Source organism: Equus caballus, chromosome 21 (genome assembly GCF_041296265.1).
Source record: "Equus caballus isolate H_3958 breed thoroughbred chromosome 21, TB-T2T, whole genome shotgun sequence".
NCBI lineage: Eukaryota > Metazoa > Chordata > Mammalia > Perissodactyla > Equidae > Equus > Equus caballus.
In genome coordinates, this window is record NC_091704.1 from 18,512,988 (window position 1) to 18,523,717 (window position 10,730).

Sequence of the window (10,730 nt, forward strand, 5' to 3'; positions counted from 1 at the left end):
GTGCTCAGGGGTATTTGGGGATGCACGGGGGCCTTGGTTTCCCTGGTGGGGCCAGAGGATGCTGCCCTCACCGACCTCTCCCCTGTCACCCTTCCCTGGCAAAGAAAGACATTCAAGGGTATAAAGGACACACAGTTTATTCAGAGGCCATCAGACCCCAGGCACCACCAGGATGTGCCTCCTGAGCTGGTCACTTGGGGTCAGCTAGAAGCAGGTGGAGATGGGGGCGTGTCCACAACCAAAGTAGCCAAAGGCACCCCTGTTCCAGGGGTCAGAGACTAGGGTGGACCCCAAGGATCCTGTGACCTGTATTGACCCTGAGTATTGACCCTGAGTATTGACCCTGAGTGACCTCTGATCCTGAGTGGCCCTGAGGCTTGGTAGCGACCTGTGTTCAGTGGGGGAAATCCTGGTACATTGCCCCAGAAAGGGTTTTAGTCTTCCCCCAGGCTGTGTAGTCTTTCCTTATAGGAACTCTCCAGAACCTCCAACATTGAACTCCTGGGGAGAAGTGGATCCATCTTCTCAGTCCTTGGCCCCTTGGTCAGAGTGCTGGGATGGTCAGAGATGGTCCTCGACTTCCTCAGGTTGGGGGTCCCGGCTACAGGTGGCCTTGGGCACAGCCTCGTTGTGCATCTTGGAGAGGAGCCGGGCTGTCTCCTGGGTGATCTCAAAATGCTTGGGCAGCGGCGTGCGGCGCAGGGGGCTGCCCTCAGGGGAGGCGGCGGCAGGGCCAGGCCCCCGCCTCCGCAAGCTTCCTTGGGGCACTGATGTGTCAGGGGTCTCTTCGCACAATTTGGAAGCCACCAGCGCCAAGCTGGACAGTTGGTGGGTGACAGGCCGCACGCCCCCCCGGGGATACTTCACTGGCTGGCGGCTGAAGTGGCCACGGGACTGTGTTCCCAGGGATGAGTCCTCAGGGCCTTGGCTGGGCGCTGTGGGATGGGATGGTCAATGCTGAGCCACCCTAAGTGCTCTGGATATCCCCCAGGGAGTCTCTCTCAGCCAAGCTACCCTGGGGCAGGGGCACCCCCAGAATTCCTTTGCTACTCCCTAACACACTCACCTTCCCTTCCTTCATCTTTGGTGTCTTCGGCCACTTCCTCTCTCTGGTCACTCTGCGGAGTTGGTATCTGTAAGAAGAAACCCAAGACCAAGACCCCAACAATAAAATCCCAGTTCTTCGAGACACTTGGAGAGCTGAAGGTTTGTTCCTGGATATATAAAAGTTTCTTTGCAGTTTTGGTGTCTAGGAAGAAACAATGCCCTTCACTGTGTACTGCTTGTCCCCCTGTGCAGAGGAGCATCATTAATCTTGATTGTGGGCTCCGGGAGGACAGCAGACGACCAGCCCAGGGAGCCATCTGCGAATTAGGACCTGGTGAACTACCCATCTCCATCCTGCTCTGCTCTCTGCAACATTACGCCCGATTTTTAGCTGTAGATTCTCACTGTTCTTCCTTTAGCTAAACGTTAACGGCAGCTGGATTTCTTTGTTAAGTGTCAGACATTGTAAGTGTCCTGAGCACTTCCCGAGCCATTCCAGTTCTCAGAGTCCCACAGCTCACCGTGCCCCTTTCCCAGGTCTGGGCTGCTGTGGGGGAGGTCTGTCCTGTCAGGAATGGTGGGTGTAGCAGGATCTGAGGGATGGCAAAGCCCCCTTTGGAAGACTCATCTGTACATGGTTTTCAATAACAGTATCTATGTTTTAGGGCTGTGGTGAGGAGGACAGGAAGCCTATAAAGCGCCTGTGCATAGGAGATATGCGGTCAATGGCTGCCGCTAGACCCTTCTTTGGCCTCACTTCCTACCATCTTCCCTTCACTCATTCATTTATAGTGCGGGGTTGTGCCCTGAACACACCAGGCATGCTCCCACCAAAGGGCCTTTGCACTGGCCGTTCTCTTTGCCTGGAACTCTTCCCCTGATTTCTACCTGGCTTCCTGCTCCCTCACATCCTTCCAATCTTAGCTCAAAAACCACCTTCCCCATGAGACTCACCCACACCATTCTATTTACTGCTACAAACTGCCTTCCACCTCTCACCTTGGTGCCCTTGAGGTCCCTTAATTTATGCTACTTTCTTTTCTCTATTATTCTTGTCACCTTGTAATATCCTATGTAATTGATTCTGTATCATATTTCTTGTTTGTTGTTGATTTCTTTCCCACTAGAATGCAGGCACCAAGAAGATGGGTTCTTTGAATATCCTGCTCACTGATGGATCTGTAAGGCCTAGAACAATGCTTGACACATAGTAGGTGTTCAAAAATATTCTGTTGAAGGAATGCACGATCACCCACGTTGTTACCTCTGCAAGGCTGTACCCTGCCATTCCTCCCTTATTACCCACCACTCCATTCCTCACTTTTCCTTCCAAAACAAGCGCAGGGTAAATAAGGAAGGGAGGGAGGGAATAAAGGAGAAATTTTTAGAGAGAGGAAGGCAGGCAGACAGGAGAGAGAGAATTAAATGGAGAGAAGGCTTTCCCCATGTCAGTGGACCCAGCAGGTTCCTACCTTGGGGGGCATGGCCTCAGGATGCTTCTCCAGGGTACCATGGGGCTCAGGGTCTGGGTCAGGGTCTGAGGTAAGGGCTGGGGGCAGGGGCTCTAGGGCAAGATGTGGGGGTGGTGGCTGGGGGCTGGTTGTGAGGGGCCCAGGGGCTGGGCTGGGGTCTTGGGGTGCGGGCTGGGTGGCCAGGGGGAGTTCATCCATCCCGAAGATCTGCTCGTAGTACACAATGAGGAGCTCCACAAGCTGGGCCTGGTGCCCAGAGTCCAGCAGGCAGGTGACAGGGCCGGCCCCCACTGCTCCTGGACCATCTGGCGGCCGCAGCAGTGTCGGCCCAAACACAATGCCCAGGTTGTTGGCAGACATCTTGTTTTCCTCAAACTGTGCAGCCACCCTAGGGACAGTGTAAGGAGAAGGGTCAGGGCATGGAGTGCATAGTCACTGGTCATTGAGTAGGACCTGCAGGCCAGGCTAGTGGCAACTTGCCCAAGTCTTGGTCATTGTTTGAGACCAGCAGCCACATGCCCGGCGATGGAGGTCAGGCGTCAGCACCCAGAGTTAGGAATCAAAAGGTATTAAAGTTCAGAGCTCAGAAAACACATGCAAAGGTTAGTCTCGGGGTCAGTCTCAGGGGTCAGTAGTCACAGATCAGGGGAAGGGGTCACAGATTTGTGCCTCAGGTCAGAAGTCACATTTCATGGTCAAGGACAGTGCACACCTGAACAGATGGGCCACCAGGTGCCGCAGGGTGTTGTAGTTAGAGTCAGGCAGCTGCACCAAGAGGGTCTTCAGCGAGCGGATAACCTCAGGGCTGGGGCTGGGGGTCCTGGGGTCGAGCCCAGGTTCTGCATGCAGGGTCTTAGCCAGAGAGATGAAGGCGTCGTAGAGGTGGAAGGGGACCACGGGGTCAGTGAGCTGGCGGTGGAATGGTGGGGGGACAAGGGTGTGGGTGGGCTGCAGAGGGTCCTCAGCCTGAGCCCGCCCGGCCCCTGCCCCCTGAGCTTCTGAGCACTCACCTCCTGGAGGAATCGCTTAAGGACACTCGAGACATCGTGAGGCGAGTTCCCGGACAGGTCCACCAATGCTCGGCCATTCTCTAAAGCCTGGCACAGCCGCTCCACGCGGACCCGAGACCCGCTGACCCGATAGATGCCCTGTAGGGCAGGGGCAGGAAATGGACACCTGACTTGCAATCTGGCCATCGAGAGGGCGGGTCACTACTGGGGATGGTCAAGGGCCAAGGGTCAAAGCAGCACCTGCACACCCAGGGCGCGCTGTTCTATCTCAGCTGTGCACCTGGTGATCACAAAGGGTACCTCCTCCGGGAAGTCTCTGGGCAGCTGCAAGAAGTCAACCCCAAAGAGGGGGGTCCGGGCTGGGAGCCGCCTGTGTCCACAGAGGATCAGCAGAGTCTCGAGGCAGCGCTTGTGGCAGGTCAGAAAGCACTAGGGGGAAGGTCACAGGTCAGAGAGGTCACTGGGGGTCATCAGGGAAGAGAAGGTCGTAGGGATCCTCAGGGGACTAGGGGCTCATAGGAGATCATCAGATCAGGGCAGGTCCCAGGGGCAGGAGGGTTGTGGGGATCTCAGGTCAGGGAGGTGGCTGGGGTCAGGGACGTCAGTGGGACATCAGTGAGGGTCAGCCAAGGTTGTTGGGTCATCAGCCCAGGCCACACCTCCTCGCACTCTGTCCCGCTGACCATGAAGGCCTCACACTCTCGGCACTTGGCTGGACCGCGCAGCCGTCGCAGCCGATGGGTCTGGGCCGCACTGGACAGTGTCCACTTCCTGAAGGGGCTGCCTGTCCCGTTCTCCAGCCCATCTCCAAGGTCTGCGGGGAGACAGGGTCAGGGATGCCTGGTCCAACCCCAACCCCACCCTGCCTGCTTCTAGCCTCACCAGGATCTCGCTCCTCAAAGTCGTCTGAGGACTCGGTGCCTGTGGACGAGACCTTCATCAGCCGTCTTGTGCCAGAGCCTGCAGAGAGTCAGAGACGTCAGGGATCATAGGGGTCACAGGGAGGCTCCAAGGCTAAGGGGACATTTCCAATTTTCAGGCCTTCTAGCATCACCCACAGATGCCCTTGTGGAAAGGGTCAGAGGTCAAGAGGGAGGTCAGAGAGGTCAGAGGTTAGGGGTTAGAGAATTGGTCAGCAACCTTGGGGGGGTTGGTTCAGAAAAGAGTGGGTCAGAGGTTGAGAAAATAGAACAGGGGTGTGGGGTAGGTCAAAAGTCAAAGGACAGATTAGAGATTGAGGGTTAAAGGCTGGCCAGGGGCTGGAGGATGGTCAGAGATTGGGAGGGTGTCAGGGTGAGGTCCTGGTCCCACCTGGGCTGGAAGTAGGAGAGTCCAGGGACCGAGACTCACTGCCACCTCCCACGCTGTCCACATCACTCCCTGGAGTGGGGCCAGGAGTCCCTAGGAGGGGACAAGTGAATTAGGACGACCCCCTGCACGGCCACCATTCCCGCCCATCCCTCACTGCACTCACCCTGCCAGCCAGTGCCTGCGTCCTCCCAAGGGCCTGGCTCAGCCACAGTCTCATCCAGCTGCGGAGGCAGGGGGCCAGAGAGCTTCTTTCTTGTGTCCAGAGGGGAGGTAAAAGGAGAAGTTTGAGGGCTCTGATAACCAGGAAACTGGGTAGGAGTGACAGCACCCAGGCATCCCATCTAAGACCCAGCTCCAAGTACTTGGGTCTGCAAGCCCTGATGCCCATGAGCATCAGACCCCAGTGCAGTAAGCCCCAAGTTCTGACTCTCCCAGGGCTGGGACAACTCCTCCAAAATGAGAGCCCTGGGTACTAAATTACAAGCATCAAGACTTTGAGTTCTCTCACCCCGAGGACTCAGCCCCACTGTGCCAACAGCCTGGCACCGCGTCTCCGGGGATCCTTCCCACCCTGCTCCCAGGGGCCCACCTGTGCACTGTGGGCACGAACTCCTGGAAAGAGAAGGCAGGAGGCGGGGGCGGTGGGGCCTCCGGCTGAAGGGTCCGCACGAACTCCTGGTAGCGCTGGCCGGGCTCGAAGGGTTTGCAGCACTCGGCCAGGGTGGCAAAAGTGCGGGGGCCACGCTCCGCCTGAGCCCCACGCAGCCCAAACAGCCCCAGGGTCACCTGCGGGGCGGAGACAGCCTGTGAGAGAGGCTCCAGGCCAGACTGTGGTGGGACCTGACTCTGAGAGACTCGATGGTGGTCAGGATTGGGGGCGGGACCGGGCAGTGGGCGTGGGCGGTCCGTCTGAGCCGGGGTCACGGTGGGAGCTGGGTCGGGTCTTCCCGCAGGACCCCAAGGGGGTGGGTCCGAGACGGAGGTGAGGTCAGAGGCTGGGAGCGAGAACTGGCTGTCTAGGGAGATGGAGCGAGTCCTGGTTCCCTGGAGGCAGTTTAGGGGCAGAGGGCGCTCAGTGGGGAAGAGTCTCACCCGCCTCAGCACTTCGTCCCCCTGCAGCACCAGCTTGCGCACGTGCGACACGATCCGCCGCTTGGCGGCCTCCAGGTCTTGCTGCCGCGCATTGGCCTCGCGGACGCAGGCCTGGTACAGCGCCTCCGCCTCCTGCGCCTGGGGAAATCGAGGCCGGGGCGCGTGTGGGAGAGAGCGTGGGGCGGGGGCGGAGCACCGAAGCGCTGGGTGGGGCACGAGGCTGCATCTCCACCTTGGCCTGGGCCTCCTCTCTCGAGCGCCGCCGCCGCTCCTGTTGCTTGCTGGGTCCCAGCGAGGCTTGGGGGGTCATGTCCTCGGGGGACGCCTGGGAGCGCACTCGCAGGTCCTCGCTGCGCTGCACGTACTGGAGCTGGGCCCTCCGCAGCGCCTGCACAGCCTCGTTCTAGGGGCGGCGGAGGGATGCAGTCAGCGTGCTTTCCTCTCTTCCCCCAGCCCACCCCGCCTTCCCCTGCTCGGCCTCACCATCCGCTTCTGCTCTTTCAGCCACTGCTCCTTGAACTCTTTCCGCCACTTCTCAATCTCAGTCCGTTTGGCGGCCAGAGGCTGGCAAGGATGGGGGATGGGGATGCTGCCTCAGGGCCACTTGGTCCCTCCATTCCCCGTGGCCACATGCCTTTCACCCTCTGAACCCTCTTCTGGGTCTGCACTCTCCCTGGGGGTCTTTTCACTCAGACCTGTTCTCTCCCACCCTGGTCTCTCTCTCCCCACAAAGAGTCTTAGTGGTCACCTCATCCTTTCTGCTGGGACCCAGAGATGCCAAGGCTCTCTTCCTGGGAACACTCAGCACCTTGCCCCGCACCAGGCAAACAAACAAAAGCAGTTTTGCAATTGTACAGGAAGCCTGGTTTGAATCTCTGCTGGGTAACCTTAGGTAAGTTCCTCAGCATCCCTGGGCCTCAGCTTCCTCATCAGCAAAATGGTGCTGCTGATTGTAACTTGCCTTCCTCCTGGGTAGTTATGAACGGAATGACGCGTGAAGGACAGCAGCGTCCCCTCACCTGGTAGTAGTCTCTCTTCTGCTGGGCCACCGTCTCCATGGCTATGGTTCCCAGGTTGAGGTCATGCTCCAGAAACAGGGTGTAGACGTATTGCAGTGGCATGTGGCTCTGGGAGGGGGAGTGTTGGAGGATGCTGAGGATTTAGAGGGGCCTGGCCAGGGTTCTGGAGGACTTGGGCTCTGGGGGGGTCTGGTCATGGCTACCTGCTGGTGGATGGACACCTTGCCAGCCTCGGCGATCTTCATGATGCTTTTGGCAAACTCCAGCTCTAGGGGGAGACAGCAGGGGTCTGAGTCTGTCCTGGGTGTGGGTGCTGCTTGGGGCCTGGGGCCAGGCAGTTGGGGACCTCACCGTAGCTCGCTCTCTTCTCGGTCCAGGCCAGCAGCTCCTTGGCATAGCGGCTCCAGGTCTTGGCATACTCCAGGGCCGCATCCACACCCCCCTTGGTCCGAATGAGACGCAAGTCCAGTTCCTCCCCTGGGGCAGACGGGTAGACCTCTGACCTCTGACCCCTGACCTCCTGTGGAAGCCTTCCCTGAGCCCCCAGACCAGTAGCCCCTATTTACACCCTATGGCTCCCCAAAACACCCCTTTGTAGATTTGTACACAATTGTCCATCCAGACTGAGGGCAGGTACTCAGATCTGTTGTGTGCACCACCATGTCCCTGGTGCACAGAACAGGCAGTTGGTGATGTCCGGTCAAGGGAAGGCTTCCTTTCTGCCCCCACCCCTCTGGCCTCAAAGCCCCCCTACCTGTGAGGGGTGCAGGACCTTCTGAGGAGGGGCCACTCCAGTGGCTGGTTTCGCTAGTCTGAGGGGAGGGAGACAGCAGTTCAGGAGCAAGCAGGACAGGCGCCCACCTCCGTACAGCCCCTTCTCCCGGAGGTTCCCTCCTCCCTGCCCCTTTGGCCCTGCCCCTCACCACAGTGGCTGTGGGGGTCTTGTCAGGCTCTGGGTCTCCTGAGAGCACAGGGTCTCCAACCAGCATCTCAAAGGTCCTGGGAGGTAAGGGTGTCAGGATGCCTCTCTCCACCCAGTCTGTCCCACTCAGGGGTGCTGGGGACCCCAGGATAGTTTGGGGGATGGTGCTGGATGTCACCTCTGTGACATCTCTTGTGTCTGGAAGGTCTGAGGGATGGGGTTTTGGAGGGAAACCAGGTGAGACTTTTTATGGGACTTGAGACACTTTGAAGGGTCTGAGGTAAGTTTGGGGCTAATAGAGTGGGATTATAGGGATCTCAAATGTTTTAAGAGGTCACAAGAAGGATATGTGGGGGTTCTAGGACCACTTTGGGGATTTCCAGTGGATTTGAAAAGTTGAATTTTGGGATTATTCAGGTGTTTTGGAGGGGCCCATCTTAGACTTCTCAGGTTATTAGGTAAGTGGGTCCAGATGTTGCAGGTTCCTAATGGGGCTCCAGGCACCTAAATGATTACGGCTTTGGGGTATCCTAGCAGGATTTGGGGGTGACCCTGGCTCAGACTCACACATTCCCCAGTGAGATCTCGAGGTTGTCCAGGCTCCGGAAGATGTCACTGTACCTCTTCCTGCTCTCAGGAGCCGGGGTTAGCCCTGGGGGAGTGGAGTGTCACATGGACCAACCAAAGGCTCCCTCCACCCACGAAGCCTCACCTCAGCCTGGCTGTTTGGAGGGTAGGGAGAGAGAGAGAGACAGAAAGAAGGGGGAGAGAGAGTGTTCTGGCCCCCTGGCCCATGGGGAGTGCAGGATGGGGACAGGTGTCTGAACCGGGATGGAGGGAGTGGGCTTGAATGGGGCCGACTCAGGGCAGGCAGATAGACTCAGGCACAACCCAACAAAGAGACAGCTGCTGAGAGGAGCAGGGACACCCACACATGCTCCAGCCCAGAAGAAAAGTGACAAAACAGAGATGCCCCAGATGCAGCCACAATGTCTTCAGGGAGACAGCCCGCTGGACAACGGAACCACATGGACCTCAGGCCAGACAGATGGAAGTACAGACTGGCACAGAGCCTGGGGCAGAAGCACGCACGGGGAGACTGCAACCACGAGGGATATAAAGGCCGAATGACACTCAACATGCACAGCGGAGACACAAAGACAGCCGGAAACAGAAGTCGGACCTTGCCACATTTCTGCTGCAGCCCCCTTCTGGGGAGCCCAGATCAGCACTGCTCCCTCCCCGGGCTATGGAGGAGCCGGGTGGGGATCCTGCCGCGTCGCCCCTCTCCATCAGCGGTCCTGACACCCTGCCCCCATCACAAATATCAGAAGCAGAAGCGGCCACTTCCCCTTCCTGGGCCCCCTCCCCCAGGCATCCGGGGTGAAGACTCCAAAGGGGGAGGGGGTCAAGGACTGGTGCCCCGGGTCCCTCTCGGCTCGGGGTTCCCCACAGTGGAGGATCTCTCCATCCTCCCCATTCAGGAACTCCTCTCCCGGTTCTCTGGACGGAGAGAGGTAGGCAGGGCCCCTAGATGTAGGAAGTGGGGTACGGTCGGGGGAGGCCACTCTCGCATCCCGTATCCCGGACCGCCTACCCGGCTCTGCTGCATCCATGGCCCGGCCCGGGGATCGCTCGGCGGGGACGGGGCTGGGATGGGATCGCGCGCCGCCGGGGCCCGGCCCCGATTTCCTGCCTTGGCGGCCGCCGCCCGGGTTCCGCGTCGCCCCGCCCAGCGGAGGCCCCGCCCCGAGTCGACCACGCCCCGCCGCGGAGGAGGCCCGGCCCGTGGCCACGCCTCGGCCTGCCGGGCCCCGCCAAGGCCCAGGAAACGAGGACCACGCCTCCTGCCGGAGCAGCGGTAGATGGGGGTTGCGTGGACGCGGATGCCGCAGGACTCCATACTGGCGAAGGTTCCCCCCCCCAGATCTTTGCGCGACCCCAGAGCCCCAGCACACTACCCCCTCAGTGACCCCTTACAGTTCACCTGGCTCCGGGAGCCTGTCCCCGAACCTTCCACTCTGTGACGCCCTTGCCCAGGGAACTCTTTGACCCCTGACCCATGCCGTCCCGACTGGGGCCACGGAGCCCCCTGGTGGAGGCCTGATATCTTGCCCGATTCCAGCTGTATCTGGAGTCCCCTAACGCTCTGGGCTGGAGACCCCTGGCCTGGGGTACCCCCAGTGACCCTCAAAGCTGGATCAGGCTCTTCAGGTCCTGATTACAGCACAGCCAGAAGTGCGCCTGGTGCCTCTCTCAGGCACAGGGCAGAGACGCCAGCCCTGAACTTCCCAAGAATCATCCCCAGCAAACGCCAAGTCCAGAGTGCTCCCCTGGGGGTGACCTGAAATTGTCTCAAGGATTCCACATGACCACAGTAGCCTGTGTGCTGGGTGGGGTCTGGCACCTCTACTGCTCTAGACTTAGCTGGTCCTGGCCCCTTCCTGGCTTCGGCTCCCAAAACTTTCCTTGGGCTGCGGGCCACACTGCACCCAATGGGGAAGCTAGACAGGGGGAAGGGTGGGAAATGGTTAAGAACTCCCCAAAGTGGATTGGCAGGGAGGGGGAGATTGTCTAGAAGCCTGGGCCTGGGTCCCCTGGTCTGAGGTGGTCACATGCAGCTTATCAAAGTTATAAAAATGTCCCCACACCTTGCACTCAGTGGAATTTCTGGCTGGAAATAAACACTTCATGTTTATAACTTTGCTTCCTAAAATTTTTGGCTGGTGAGAAGGCAAATCTCCCACCGGCCGTGACTCTCAGCTCTCATGCTGCGTATTCTGCAATTCCTGAGTTGTTAGTGAGAACCCTTTAACAGGAAGGACAGCGTCAGTACGAGGGCCCAGCCAGGCCGCCA

The 10,730-nt window shown here is 59.0% G+C and overlaps 1 protein-coding gene across 9 annotated transcripts; it reads right to left on the reverse strand.

The window, feature by feature from the left end:
- Positions 1-121: 121 nt before the first annotated feature.
- Positions 122-9,619, reverse strand: GMIP (GEM interacting protein). Of its 9 annotated transcripts, none has more exons than XM_070246782.1 (22): positions 9,471-9,608; positions 9,057-9,182; positions 8,441-8,525; positions 7,875-7,950; positions 7,706-7,763; positions 7,303-7,428; positions 7,155-7,219; positions 6,952-7,059; positions 6,416-6,496; positions 6,165-6,335; positions 5,933-6,070; positions 5,430-5,626; positions 5,004-5,092; positions 4,841-4,930; positions 4,412-4,489; positions 4,189-4,343; positions 3,830-3,958; positions 3,530-3,667; positions 3,232-3,428; positions 2,520-2,907; positions 1,067-1,133; positions 122-935 (listed from the first exon to the last, which is right to left on the reverse strand). In XM_070246782.1, the coding sequence occupies exons 2-22, from the start codon at positions 9,064-9,066 to the stop codon at positions 562-564; spliced, it is 2,820 nt and encodes a 939-aa protein (XP_070102883.1). In that variant the 5' UTR covers positions 9,067-9,182; positions 9,471-9,608; the 3' UTR covers positions 122-561. The 9 variants fall into 9 exon arrangements, with proteins under 9 accessions (XP_070102883.1, XP_014590287.1, XP_070102880.1 ...); XM_014734801.3 differs by having other exon boundaries at positions 3,770-3,958; XM_070246779.1 differs by having other exon boundaries at positions 3,770-3,958; positions 7,875-8,080; positions 9,471-9,600.
- Positions 9,620-10,730: the final 1,111 nt, after the last annotated feature.